Genomic DNA, 15549 nt, shown 5'->3' on the forward strand with positions numbered 1-15549 from the left:
CCTGAGGCTCCTTTAATAGCAGCCTTCACCAGACCAGTGGTTAGGTCTGGTCGCTTAGTGACGTATGGCCACTAAAGCCACACGTTGGTACTTTAGACAATGCTAGACGGAGCTAAGTTTTGTTAAAAAGAGATAAAACTCGTCAGCCAAAAAAAATAGCATAAACTGTCCAAACAGCTGCACTGACTTTAACTTGATAAAACACAGCAGACTAACAGTAAGAGCAATTCTAGAACTGTCCGTTCAGATTTTTGTCTTTGGTTGAGGCTTTTCATATTTGGACAGTTTTTCCCTCTGGTTTTAGATGTGCAGTTTGAAGGATTTTTTGCTTTTACTATTTTACGCTGAGACACTGGAGCAGCAGATTAGCATATCTAAAGCTCAAACTATGCATGAACTTTGACCTTCAGAGGGCTTGAAAGGGACGCTTCCTGGATGCAGAAAGAGGAAGTTGAAACCAACTCTATCGATCGTAACGGCCGTCTCTCTGCCCGGCTTTCCAACCAGGAGGTCGGACAGAAACTTAAAGAGTGGCAAAAGCAAACGAGGTGGATTAGCAGTTCTTACCAACATCTGATGGTGTCATCCAGAACATTTTACGGTGGAGTTTCATCTCTGCTGCCTGGAAATTGAGGTTTTGGCATTTCATGACAGTCAAACCACAAAATCTTAAGTATTTTTGGTCTGTTTTCTAGTGTAAATATCTTAGAGCACTTGGAAAAAGACAAAACTAACTTAGAAGTAACTTTTCAGCAAGATAAAGATTATTTTTTAGTCAATAATTCCCTAATATTGATTTTAAAAAGTACTAGTTCCACTGGAAGATTGTTTCACTTACAAGACATTTTCCCATAAGTGAAATAACCTGTCAGTGGAGCCAGTACCACAAAAAAAAAAAAATTGATAAGAGTTTTTAACTTAAAACAAGCTCCAATATCTTGCTGAAATGTTACTTGCAAGTTAGTTTTCCCCAATTAGGATAAAATACTTTTAGAACAAAAATGATTTGTCCCTTCTGCAATAGCCATATTAAACAAGGCTGCAGTTACATTACTCCTTTTCTTAAGGATTGTTTTACCTTGGTTTTTGGATGAACCTGGATTTTATTAGTAGTTAAGTCTGTTTGCATCTATAGAACAGCAGCTCATGGCTTGTGAATTTCCTCCAAACAAGGTCTGGCTTCAAAACCTACTCGATACCGACTTTCTAATTAACTATTTTCCTTCCAGTAAACTTTCCAATGCACTGGTTCTTCAGCAAGTTGCTCACACTCCTTTGTGGAAGGTAACGAGACTCGTCAAGGCACTCTTATATTTAAGGAAACAGACAAAACAGTTTCTGTAATGTTTTTATTGGTTTTTACAGACTTTTGCCACAAACAAAGTCAGTATAACCATGTTTTAGTTCAGTACATACTTAGCAATTCATTTAAGAGCAACCAAGAGGACAGCAACCGTTTCGTAGCAGAAAAGCAGAAGCAGTTTTGACATGCAGCAAAACAGGCGGGGTCTCGAAGCAAATCCAAGGCAAGGAGATTTATAAGCAGCCCCATGATCAGGTTTCAACTCTAACCCCCGTTTACCCATCATTCTCAGCACCCAGAGCCCATCATCAGATCCAAGAAAGCCAACGCAGTGGAAAAAGGAGTTATGCTTTGAGAAAAAAAGAAGAAAAACAAACTCACTCAAGGGGAGAAATTTCATTTTCATGTTCTGTTAGCAATTTTTCAACAGGTTATTATTTCAAAATTGCAACATTCAAGTCTTTCTAGTAACCCAGCATGGTGATTGGTCAAAAAAGAAGGAAAGGAAAATAAAGATTTCAAACTCATTAAATGTCATTTGATATGTGAGTAATAGGCCTAAACAAGTTTAAGAAGAAATAGTTTGGTCAATCAATGAACAGGCTACATATTCTATTTATTTATCTTAATGAAACATTAGAACCTTGCATTTTAATCCATCTAATTTATCACAGCGCAGTTACTGTTCAAAACACTGGCCACATGTAGGAAAACTGTGGAAAAATGAACATTACTGATCTGTTACGGTTTGTTTTGTTTTAGTTTAAGAGGCAGCAGAATTTCAGATGCATATTTTAGTGCTAACCTGACAGAACTTAACTTCTGGTCAGAACAGTGTTACATGATCCAAGCTTAACAACTCCCCCAGTGCTTGGTCCCTAAGGGAGGCTATTATGTGTCACTTTGCTGACAGACCGAGGCCCAAAGAAGAGAAAATACATTCCCAAAAACATGGGAAGAAAAAGATTAATGGAAATCACCAGACAGACAAAACGAACCTCCAACAAACAGACCAAAGCAGTGGTAAGACAGAGGTTGATTGGAGTAAATGGGGTGAGGGCGTCTTCTGTCAGGGGACCACTGCATCCATCTGCAGGTCCGTTCATCCACCTGTCCAGCCGCTTGCCTTACTTGGGTCCTGCAGCTTTGAGCAGCTCCCGAATGGTGTCGCTCTCACAGTCAAAGGCAGATACGCCATCTGGTGATTTTATGTGTTTGTCAGCTCCCTGCAGAGGTAAAGGGACAGGAATATTACATATAGGCACACAGAGTCCTACTTGCATCTAATCATCTTATTTCTGACGGTGCATCCAAACATTTGAGGTGAACAGGAATCTAACATGAGGAGGGATTATAACCAAGTAGATGATTGCACACATAAGTTGTGCCATCTGCACGATGGGATGTAAGGAGAACACAAAATTTCATGCACTTGCCATAGATTTACAACCAACTAATTTAGGTGATTAAATGAGTAATCTGAATTTTTTAAAATGATCACATCTGGCAGATTTTCATTTACCCACCCAGGCTTTTTAGAATATGTATGATGCAAATATACAATTCGTGTTTTAAAATAAGAAAATACATATTATATGGCCTAAAATTCAATAACAGAATTCCTTTAGTGAAGACTTATACTTCAAACGTGAAAAGTTCAGCTTGACTTAATATCAATACAGTGAAGGGCTGATCTGATAAACCGATTAATAATTGATTTTTAATTAATTTATTTTTTTTTACACAATTTGAACCAGAGAGCTAAAACATTTACAGATATCTTTGTTTTTTCTGAATGCAAAATGTATATTTTTTGTAGTTTCTGCTCTAAGTGTTCTTTCTGCAAATGGCCTTTTTTGATTCTGTATACTGAAGTTTATGATTTCTAATTGATTGCTAAATGAGTTGATTATTTTAATAATTGACTCCGCTTTAATTGCACATCTGTCTTTCTGCACTGGTACAGCCCATGTACATTATTATTGTTAATCATTTATTTCTACATACATTCCTAACACTAAGAGCTTTTTGTGTGAACCTTTCTGTGACTACTGTTGCACCAGAATTTTCCCTTTGTTGGACAATAAGTGCCATTTCTATTTTATGACAATTAGGATCTGGAAATGCTTAAATCTAAATATTCAAACCTAGATGTTGCTTTTGCGATTTTCCAAGCCATTATCACGCTGATAAAACATATAACAGCCATAGTGCCATTCAGTGACAGGTGACAGAGTGTTGGGATTTTGTTAAACATAGCCTGGTCACTCCTGTCTTGGCTGCTTTCTTCAATTCAGTGGCAAATGGCCCCCGGCATTTATATAAGCGGTCCCAGGCTATTTAACAAAGGCAACACAAACAAGCCTTCACTTTTATTCTTCTCCGACTCAATCACTAAGGACTTGCTTGTCGGTCCGTCTTAATCCAAACAAGACACGTAAAACTGCGAGAGATGCAAAGGTCCAAATCCATTTAAGCCCACAGCAATAACGGGATCAATGTGAAAAAGCAGAGTGGGGACGCGACCGTTTGGAGAACCAGAAACCCTCATACGACCACGGATAGAGAGCGAGAGCTGAATTCAGCTGCAGTGACAACAGATGTAATGGGTGACGTGGGGAGGAGCATGACGCCTCACCCTGTTAACACCGGGGCTTCCAGATCCCAGGCAGACAAGAGTTTACCGTTGCGTGGCGGAGCAGGGCATCGACAACAACGGGACGGCGTGGTGCCGTGTCGTCGCCGGAGTGCAAATTCCCCATTTCGGGAGCAACAGAGCACGTCCAAAGTTGGGAGAGATTTAGCAGGGCTGGATGCCCTGTCAGATCTACATCTCTAATTGGCGAGGAGATGAAAGACGGAGCAAAAGGGACTTTTGCCAATTCATTCACACTTCCTAGAACCACGCACCTGTGAGCGCTCTAGTTAGGTTAAGTTACGGCCTTATAATACTTGAAGCATGACAACTCCTTGTATTTTCTTTCTAATTAAACAAAGAAAATTTATACAAATGTGCAGATCTGTGAGAAGAAAGTTTAAAAAAAATCCCTAAATGCATTTTGTCAACCTTACAAACATTTACAAAGGTCATCTCTGTGTCAACAGGAGCTCTAAACTAATTGATCTAGGCTCTAAAGTGAAAGATGTGTTGGAATCAGTTTATAGAAATGCTTTTTTAACTAAACATCGTACGGTAGTGATACAAACTGAGTGGGGATGGAACTGATGTGGCTGAAAAACATCCTAATATAAGTGTTTCACATCAGGTCCCTCATGAGCAAAGGCCTACAAACTACATTTTTAAGTAACTTTTCAAAGAAAAAAAGCAAGTACAGAGTGAGTTTTCAAATAAGTTTTCTTAAAACTGTAAAAGATTCCATAGTTTATGAAATATTCTATAAAAAAAACAAAAAACCCCCAAACAAAACAAGAACAGAGTGGGAAATGGAAGCTTCCACTACAGACTGTTAGGAGTGAAGCTCTTTAAATTTCAAGAGCAGCAGCATTATCTTTCCTGTACTTTAAAAATACTCAGAAGGTTGCCTCTGTGCGATTCATCTTACCTGAGACAGGAAGGATTCCTGGACAGAAACCGAAATACATTTCCTCTGATAATGTCTGTGTGCTCTCCTGATATAAGCTGCAGCCTTATCCGCCTAGCAAACACTCGTTAGCCAGTGTAAACACAGTGATAAGGTGGTCGTTGTGTCAGTAAATCCATCCAATTGCTGTTTCACATCATGTACACAGTAACCCAGCTTGGTACGCTCTGCTGAGCTTAGTGACTGAAAGGCAGGACAAAAAGATGGGAAGCAGCTCCATTTCCAACTGTTTTTTCTCTCCAGCTCCGGGGAAGTAATTAGTAGCTGGTTCAAAATGAAACCTAGTAACAGACTTGGACCTCATTTAGCAGTATGGATCAACTATCAATACTCTTCCTGCTGGGGAACAACAAAGCTGAAAGAAGCCTATCCACCCCCCAACATCGTAATAAGCACGACATATTCTGACACTAACAGCTAAAAACTAGAGTTTTTCAAAAGCCACCCAACTGAAAAAAAAATTCCAATTGCCATTTTGTTTCTAATGAGGTTCAGTATATATATCTGACGTGTGAAGGCCCAAGATTTCTTTTAGAGAAGTGTGATGTCCAAACAACAAACAGGTCAGAGGTAAAGTTGTGTTACCATTTAACTTAGAACATTTGACTTAACGCAGTTCAATCCACCATCTGAAAATATCAATAACACAACTTCTTGTAAAGCACTCCAGTCATTTGGCCTTTTTAAAAACACCGGATATCTCTGCCTATTTGAGGCTCAGTATTTGTCAGCTCAACAATTTGGATATTTCTGTGTAAATCATTTGCAGAAAATTCACCAAGGGGTTTCCCCTGACTGTATCGTCAGCCTGGAAGCCACCAGGCTTTACTTACCCCCCGTGTCGTTTTTGTAAAATAGGATTATTATTTTTTTTATACACCAGTAACATCTGTCCAATTTTTCATATTTGCGCATAAAGGAGGAGGAGAAAGGCTGCCATACTTCAGGAATCACACCAGTCATTTTAACTATGCTTATTGGTCCCCCGAAAAATGAAAAAAATCACAGACATTATCAGCAATCAATAAAATCCCCCTGGAACAAACTTTAAAATAGGATGTTATGCTGTGAGCATTTAGCAATAGCTCGGATGCAGAAGTGAGAGCATTGCGCAACATAATCAATCATCCGGCTGGAACACGGTGAGCTAAATAGTAAAACAATTTAAAGAAGCTTCGAGGAATTTTAATAGTGGAGGTACTCGAATCATTCAGGGAATTGTTACAGCAGTATTCTGTACCACTGGGCTTAGCAGCTTTTCTAGAGGAAACCTGGTTCATCTAATCAGATTCTTTTTCACAAGATCTGCAATATAAAAAAAGAAAATGCATCTTGGGGAGCTGAAATACCTAGACACAAAGCTACTTTGTGCTGGTTTATCAAATAAAAGCCCCAATGCAATGAACTGAAATGTGTTAGTTCCACAAATGAGCATGCTTGCAAAGCTACAATTTTTACAGTTGACATAAAAATTGAAGCTCATCCTCCTATTACAGCTTCTCAAGGACTAATGCACCCTCTCCATACTAACACCACTCACAGTAATGAGCTTTTCTCAAGTTGAATAACGATCCCTCACAAACACTTCACTGCTCAAACTCTATCCGGTCATCAAGAAGCCGGTGGCTAAGTGAGACCAAGTCCGATGAATAAGAATAGACTCCCGGGACGAGTGCAGCCAAACTGAAGAGCATCATCATCCCGGATCATGGAGCCTCACTGGGTCAGTAACCCAATACTCCTGACCCGCCAAAGAGTCCATTAAGTTTTCATTAAGCCCCTATTGAGTAGAACTGAATGTTCTCCCGTGTATGTCTTTAATTATTGGTCAAGAGCTTCAGTCAAGCTACTTGAAATGCAATATGTGCTTCAGAGTATTGACCTTCCATAACATCTAGGAAAAAGTCAACGATCAATATCTGCTCTTTTTAGAAGCAGAATCCCACATTGCCCACAAATAATGTGGGCAATGTGGGACTCATGATCACACATCCTGTGTCTGAAATTTAAAGATGAACCAAACATTCAATAATTGAAAAAACAAAAACAACAGAGATCCATATTACAACATATTGAATAAGTAAAAAAGTATTCGACAGGCTCATATTTGGTCGATATTTGTAAAGTCATTTTTGTCCCCAACACTGGTACAGAGAAGAATATAAAACAAAACATGGGTAAATGGTAAAATCTTTAAAAAGGAAAGATGTCGAGGAATGTAACTTTATATACTAAAACCATTTCTTCCCTGTCATGCACAGTTCCTCAAAGAAATGTATGAATCTGTTTGCCCTTTCATTGCAGACTTGCATTTAGCTGGCTGCTCTCTAGAAACTGTATTCCATATTTATGGCAGACCTCTTACAGCCGGACCACCTTTTGAATAAAAAGCATATTTCATAATTTATTACCAACAGCAGTGCACCATACAGTTAGGGGGCAGGTGTCAACTCCCATGATGCACTGGGAAACCAAGCAATTTCTGTCTACCTAGCCCACAGTCATAATCCAGTATTCTCACTGGGCTCGGTTTTAGTCACTGCAGTGCGATGGCAATCACAGGTGCAAACAGACAGAGTCTCAGAGCTACATCATCGACTGTGCTGCTGTGTATTCGATCTGTTATTCTCATGTTGCGACAGCAGCGAGGTTTTCACAGTGCATAGGCGTGAATGTCTTAAGATCTGGTCCCTGTAGTGACCGTTTACCTTTGAGCTGCCTGGATTATAATCCTTGTTGTTGGGAACAAAGATGGTCACTAGAGGAAAACCTGTTGGGATCACTTAAACCTTGATCACCCCAGTTCAGATGAGCAGTGCTCACCTCTTGTGCTACCAATTGCTTTGACTTAGAGGTCAGCAAATGACCAGCACCTGAAGCTTTAAGTGTAATACTATATACAGTGTAATGAACAAATCATACACTACATGTACTTTGATTATATACAGATGTGTAGTTCAATTTGGAATGCTCAGAGAATGTCCTGAATTGAATTGTGCCATGGTGATGGAAAAGGTTTTGCTCAAAGACATGATTGTGATGCTGATCAATCGTAAGTGCTACCTGGTCACAATAGTCCTTCTGCAGAACCTTTAAAGGTCAATAAGTGGTTGGTGGGGTAACCACTAACTCTTGATGCTAACAGTCAACCCGCCCTTTGAAGCAGATGTATAGAAGGTACAAATCGGCCATCTTTAAAGCAAGTTAATTGTAATTTTTCTGTGTTTGGAAGAAAGTTCAAATACCGGCCATCAAAATGATGCAAAATTGATTATTGCAATAACTGAGAATTTATTTTGCTGATGTCTTTTAAAAGAGAAAATGCTGGATAAAAAAGTAATTAGTCATGTTTTATCATTCTTTCATTTTAATATATTGAGCATGGGCAACTTTTTACTGGAAAACAGGCATGGACACACACATTAATTAAACTTAGCCAAATACAGCAATGGTTTTCAAAGAGACTTCAACATTTTGTAGACCAACAACAACAACAAAAATTTGTTTTAAGTCAGAACATTAGAAAACTATGCTCCTTCTGATTAAGGAAACTTTTTTTCAGACCAACAGTTATTTGTTCTTTTCTTCTTGGTTTCATTAAAATATTTCATGTTTAATATCTGAGCAGGTAAAAAGAACATTCAAGTTTTTTAATGTCCCCCTAAGTACTTTCAGCTTTGTTGTTTTGACCAAAGGTGCTTAAAGTTTCAACAACACTGCTTAGAAAGACTTAGAGAAAATGTCCCCCTTTATTATCTAACATTTAATAAGTTTAAATCCATGAAACTTGACATAAATAATGTATCATTTACCAATGACACTTTATGACAATAGTTCATGTTCATGACAGATGTTATGTCATGTTAATGACAGCGTCATGTCAGTCTTATGTACACCCCTTCAAAATAAAAGGGTTACCAAATTTATATATTACCAAGTTTTGAGTCTCCATAATCAGAACAGCAATATTCTTCCACCTTTATTTAACAGGTGACTGTTTAGTTTACTAAACTGCCTTCTTTTTAAAAAGAGGAATGATTGTGAAAGGTGTCTTCTTTCACTGGCTCTTCCTTCACTCTGATACAACCAAGATAAACAGGAAATGTGTCATTTCTTGACTCTTACACATCATTCAGTCAAACATTCAGGTAAGACAAAAACAAAGGCATACTTTAAAACCATTCACTGAGAAATGGCAGCTTCGTATTTGATCGTATGAATTTATATCCCGTCATGATGGCGTTATATTGGGCGCTTATTATGAGGTGCCTGGCATTCAGTGGAAGTATTGCAGCCGATGCCAGCTGCAACCTGCGCCAATCACAGCTGCAATTTCTTAAATCTACAACTCCAGTATGAACATGACAAGAATACTGAAGGTTCTAAGATTTACAGCAAAGATTGGAGAAAGGCGGATGAAAGAAGACGTTTTGATGAAGGCTATATTACCTTAATAGTGCTACTAGACAATAACAGCAGTATGTTATAGGTACTTTCTCACAAGAAAACCGGTTAATGGGTGGTTCGGCTTTACCCCAGGTAGTGAGCTTTTCCATTATACGGTCTGTACCTTGCTATTGTGGGTGGTACGTGAGCGTGCAGAAAGCTGACCACAGCGGCTCCAAGTTTTCAGTGACTTAAATCACGAGCCAATCAACGAATGTGATCAGCTGTCAAACTGTTTCGGTGCCGTACCTGGTCCTGCTAGTGCTACCCCTGAAGAGGGTACGAAAATCTGAGAACGGCCAGGCAGAGGCGCGCTGGATTTGCTAATGGAAAATGAATCAGACCGGTGCTGACCACGTTTAGTGAAAAAGCGCCTTATGAGGCCCTCTTTGAGCATTCTAGCATAGCCTCCACAGAACTGTGTTAAAGGGCCTTTTGTCTACCAAGTTACCTCATCAGCACTCACTGTGGACTGTCTGACACGTCAACAAGCATAGAGTGAAAGACACTGGGGATGCATATTCATTTATGAATAGAGAAATTGTGGCACCAACCTTTTCCAAAAGGATCTTGGCACATTCCTTGTGATCCTCAAAACAGGCATACATTAGTGGAGTGAGCCCGTGCTTGTCTGTGGCCTGTGGAAACAAAACAAGGCAAAAATCTGTTGTTTTTCTTGAAGTCACCACTATCATACACATAGTTGGTTGTAAATTGTGTTAACACATGTCAGTTATTAAGATTTCCATCTGTGTTTTGGAACCTGTAGAAAAAATACATTTAGGACAGCATAGCAACTCCAGACATGAAGCCAGAACCTCAACGGAATGGTAATTTTTATTTAATAATAGCCCAGTCAAACCAAACAGCCAAATATATGAGAATTTGTGTCAATAAAACACTACTGACCCACACTCTTTAATTTATGGAAGTTTAAATATTCTTTTGCAACAAGTATTGATTTAGAAAAAAAAGGAATCAAGCTACAAACTTGATCCCTTGTGGATATAAAAGAATCTACAGGTTAGAGGTCAGATAGTCAATGTCAACATTTATTTATAAACAGGTTAAAACTGCCCAAAAGTGCTGTGAAAATGCTTGGAAAAGGAAGCAGAAGAGAGCCATAATTTTTCAGTGGTTAGACAGTAGGCAAATTCATCCAAAACTGCATGAGATGCAGTGATAGCGTCACTTACGTTGACATCTGCTCCTTTATGAAGAAGGTATTTTATCATATCTACTTGGCCGAAGTCTGCAGCGTAATGAAGAGGCTTCCTCCCTTCCAGGGACTGATTTACATCTTCCCCCTGAAAACGAGAAACGGATGTTATTCGGCTTAGATCGTAAAACAGAAGCAAACCATTCACATTCAGCAATGTAGCAAGGCCCCACTGTGCTTAATGGGGTCTGTACCTGTTGTTGCTAAAGGTTTATATAAATAAAAAGCAGGCATTTCCTGCTTTTATTCATATAAAAAAGGAAACAGGAAACAGCAAAGCATTTTCCTGCTTTGCTGTTTCTGTAACTCAACCTAACTTAGCTTCCTACAGACAAACCCAACCATGAGATGCTTCCTCTTTCCTTTACCCAACTAACCACAGAGAGATAAATCATTTGGTCCTCTGCGACACTGAAGTGTGACATCTTTTGTTTGATTATTCTGTTGAAAATAAAAGCAAATATGGCTACACTTACCAAAGATGCAATCTCTGTAAAATAATTAACACATTCGGGCAGAGAAATGTTGATTAATATCACTTAATACAAGAGGTTCATATTAAAGTACCCGGGCCAGCGTTATTTCAGATATCTGATTCAACTGAGACACTAAAAAGGTAAATATCCATTTATTCAGATGCCAATGAAAGTTTTATTGTAACCCATGGGGTTCAATAAAGTTTGAATTAGCATTTGTCATAGTCAGTCAAACAATCCGTTATGAAGAGGGGAAAAAAAAAACCATGAACAAGTCAGGACATCCAAACTTATCAGATCATGTTAAGTTAAAGTATGTATGATTCACTGCTTTCTCGACGGAGAATTAAATCCTGGCTTTCCAAAACCTTAATACAAGTTAGACCTTTGTCAGTGTTTTTTCCATACTATAAGTGTGATTTCTATCAACACTGTTTTTACTGGAGAAAGGAACTTTAGTGTTTCTTTGCATCATGTTTTCATTGGTGTGGGCGGATATGCAGATTTTAAAACCCAGTCTTCCAGCAGCGGATGACACTCCAGCAGGTGCAACAGTTGTGGAATGGCTACAATTTGTGGGAACACTTTAGGGCACGTTTTGCATAAAAACCTGTTCTGTTCTACGAGGTCTGAATAAAATTCCAAGAACCAGTGCCCGATTAGAAAAGTGGTGTTTCACCTCAAAGCACCACTTTTAGCAGACAGCGACGCTAAATTTGAGATGGATAAGCCCTCCGTCCTGCAGGCGACAGCTGGGATCCCCGCCCACCAACCTCAACAGACACCGTTTAGTGTTGGGCCCGTTTGTCTGATTAGCCAGCTAGCTTCTGGCTACCACATTTAACAGCTTAGCAATCTCCTAAAAACGTAACGTACTTCCTAAACCAGATCTGTTAAGTCCAAACAATGAACTCATTGGTGGTGCAGCACTACAAGTCAGTGCTATTGTTGGCTTGCAAAACCAACAGGTTGCTTCAAAGTAATTATTGTGTCTGCTGGCCAAACTAAACACGAGCCACACCGAAGCATCGTCTCTATCTATCGTTTAACACATATGAACAAGATTCAGCTATTAAAAAAAAAAGTCAAAGTATAGACGCTGTTTGCTAGCTAGCTAGCCGGCTAGCAAGGCTACAGAGCCTTTTTATTTTTTTACTTTTCGGAAGAAGCTCAGCTCAAAGATGACACCGACTTAACAACCTTCTTACCGTTTTCAAAACGCCTTGAACTTCGTTCACTTCACCGTTTTTCAATGCCCATATCACTCGAGGTTGGTCCATCTTGCGTACAGCACCTTCCTTGTTATGCAGTAAAAAGTTAGCTCGCTAACGGTGGACTGACGCTCTACTGGTCGCCGCTGTGACTAAACCCAAGGAGATGGTCTGAAAACAGAGTTGCTGAAAAACACAGCGTGACAACGTTTACTGAAGTGTGCTAACGCAAATGCTAACTACAGAAGTTCTGAAAGACAAAAGTGGCAAAGAGGGATCCGCCTTTCTGCATACCAGAAATGTTTCCGACGCCGTTACCCGGAAGGTAACGTCTGAGGTGGCCTTCAGGCGCGCATGTTAAATTGAAATATTCACAAGTTTCTCAAATCCCATTGCTTAAATGACGTTTTCTGTAACAATAACATATTTTGGTCACGTTTGAGACATACAAACACAGTCATAAAATAATAAATAGATGCTTGACGTAGCTATTCCAACACACGACACATGCAAAAGAGCCACAAATTCCGATGTGGTTTGAAAGCATTTGAACATTTCAGAGCTCTAGTTTCGTAATGTCCAGTATTAAGGCTATGTTGTAAAACTATGCTTTTATGTTCTACAAATTTCACTGTTTAATACAAGAAAAAAAATAACGAGCAACATGTTTTAACCGTTTAATAAAACTTGTTTCTAAATACTAAATAAGAATGCACAAAAAGTTGAAATTGTATTTATTTCACTGGAATTATTTGAGGTCTGAGCAGCTTCTCCACTGGTGATTTCAATGAAACATGTATTTATTTATTTATGGATTTAAATAAATGTGCTCAAATTATAGGTTGTTCAATGACTTTTTTCAGAGTGAGATGAATTTATCTGAAAACATTTTTACCAAAGCTACTAAAGGTGGTGTGCTGTTGCCTTTGTTTCTTCAAGCAACCGCAGAAATTATTTCTCTGTGGAACCACGACAGTTTTCTGAAAAAGTCATGTCTGTAGACTCACAGGGCATTAAGGCAGTTTAAATATATATATATTTAGACTTGGTCCTTGGATACAAAGAGTTTTCTGAAATATCGGAATGTATAAATGGAAAGCTGCATGATGGAATAGCAAAATTTAGTTTTATAAATCTCTTACAATTCTGAGCTGTATAAGAGAACAGACATAAAGGGAGGTGAATTGTTTTGCTTCTGACATTCAATACAGAATCAGGACATTCACAAAAAAAAGAAAGGAAGACAATTTATTAGTTTTAACAACTCACATTTTCTTTCATTCAAGTCTACAATATAAACACTATAAATGAATGGTGTTGCTCCTGCAGTGTGAAGAAGCAATCCCATTTTTACAAGAGGATCATGGTGTAATCCTGACAGTTTTTCCTCCTTGATCCCTCTGAAATGAAATCTTTAGAGCCTGCAGGTGAACGTACACTGCAAACTCAACAAGAGCAGTAAAGCATCTACTGCATGTACCAGTGTGTGCAGGAAAGATAGAGACAGCCTCATGAAAGGAGTTACTGATGGTGTTTTAGCAGCGCATGGCTTGTGCATCGTAATTTTCAAGGCGCAGAAGGAACCAAAGCGTTCAGTGCAGCAGATGATGGCAGTGTTCACTACAAGGGCCTGGCAAATATGCCAGGTAAAGAGCTGCCCAGTCAGTCTCTGATGCAATTAAATCAGCAGCAGAGACTTTGTAAGACGAGGAGGAATACAATCTTTACATAACACCGGTGCGTAAATATCAAGGGCAGAGCGACACAGAGTTCTTTTTTTTAAAGGTAATGACTGTCAACAACTTCTCTAGAGGTTGAAATACAGGAGATGACAAAGAGTTGTTGTGCACTATCAGAACACAAAATCAGCAGAACATATAAAAAAAAACTATTCTAATTGATATATAATGGATAACTCAGACAAATCATGAGGAGAATAAAAATGCTACTGATGACACTTAAGAGCTCTCCTGTCCTCTTCTGAGCAGCTTCACATGCAGGTATCATAGCCGGGCAGCTGAACTGCAAACACGTATTAATCTCTTCACTGTAAGTGTAATGAATTCTCCGGCTTGTTGCAGATTTTACGCCCTACTGGTTGTAGGGGTAAAAATGATTACCGGCCAGCTTGTTATGCTAATGAGGCGTTTATAGGCACTCAAAGACTTACTGACATTGGAATCAACTGCAGCTCAATAAAGTGCTGAGCATTTCATGGCATACTCTCAAAGTGACACCTTACTGAAACTTTAAAGGACAACTGACAACATGAAGAGTGAATAAATGACGGTGCAAATATTAAATAGAGAAAATACAGTCCCTCTGAAATGTATTCACACTCAAAGGTTTTATTTTTAACAAAAAAAAAAAGTTAATGTCAAAGTGAATGACACAGTTTGTCAAACTAAGTCAACTAAATAATATTTAACATGAAATAAGTGATTGCACGAATATTCAACCCCTTTAAAATGGCTGACCTAATTCAGCAGAGGTCCAGCCAAGTGGTACTAGAACTGGTTCTGGTTCTGCTCTTCATCCCCAGAGCCAGACGTGGGGAAGCAGCATTCAGCTTCTGTGTGCCACAAATCTGGAACAATAATCTGATGTGTAACGACGGCACTTCACACTTTAATTGTTGACGGTGTGCTCTAGGACTTTGTGTTTTTATGATGCAAAGCACAAATTTGATTGATTGATTGATAGATAAAAGTCTCACAAAGACTGAACTGGAGGTCACCTGAGTTCAGTGAGTGTATCTCTTGTAGTATAAAGACACCTGTATCTGGAAAGTCTATTCACTGGTTTATATGTAATACTGTCTACTATTACAAAATGAAAACAAAAGAACACTCCAAGCAAGGAAAAATTATTCAAATAATTATCAAATAGATAACAGTTCCAGGGGAAACTGTAAAAAAATACTAAGTATGTCTTTCGGATTATTATCAAATATTATACCTCTTAATCATATTACGCTGAAGTTTGAACGAGCGAGATAATGACTAATAAAAAAAAGTTCATGATAACTTTCACAAGGCGTTATGGACTTTTATAAAATCCACAGTTGTAGGAACTGTATTAAAACCTTCATTGACAGCTCAAAGTATTTAAAATAAGTTTGAAGACAATGATGCATTGCACTGTGCAGATAAGTTTCGGTATAACTATATAATATTGAGCCTGCACATAACCTCTGCAGTAAGTCAATTAGAGCCTTCTTCATATTTCATAAGAATTTTATCAAATCATTCTCTTTAGTTCTGGGGATTAGAAATGGGGCTTTAAAGTTTAA

At 38.6% G+C, this 15549-nt stretch overlaps 1 protein-coding gene across 1 annotated transcript; it reads right to left on the reverse strand.

Annotated features, from left to right (window-relative positions):
• Positions 1-1334: 1334 nt before the first annotated feature.
• On the reverse strand, positions 1335-12581 carry LOC102230297 (myotrophin-like). The gene is made up of 4 exons (XM_005806899.2): positions 12255-12581; positions 10548-10658; positions 9906-9989; positions 1335-2529 (listed from the first exon to the last, which is right to left on the reverse strand). The coding sequence occupies exons 1-4, from the start codon at positions 12324-12326 to the stop codon at positions 2431-2433; spliced, it is 366 nt and encodes a 121-aa protein (XP_005806956.1). The 5' UTR covers positions 12327-12581; the 3' UTR covers positions 1335-2430.
• Positions 12582-15549: the final 2968 nt, after the last annotated feature.

The sequence above is a fragment of the Xiphophorus maculatus genome, chromosome 17 (assembly GCF_002775205.1).
Source record: "Xiphophorus maculatus strain JP 163 A chromosome 17, X_maculatus-5.0-male, whole genome shotgun sequence".
Taxonomy (NCBI): Eukaryota; Metazoa; Chordata; class Actinopteri; order Cyprinodontiformes; family Poeciliidae; genus Xiphophorus; species Xiphophorus maculatus.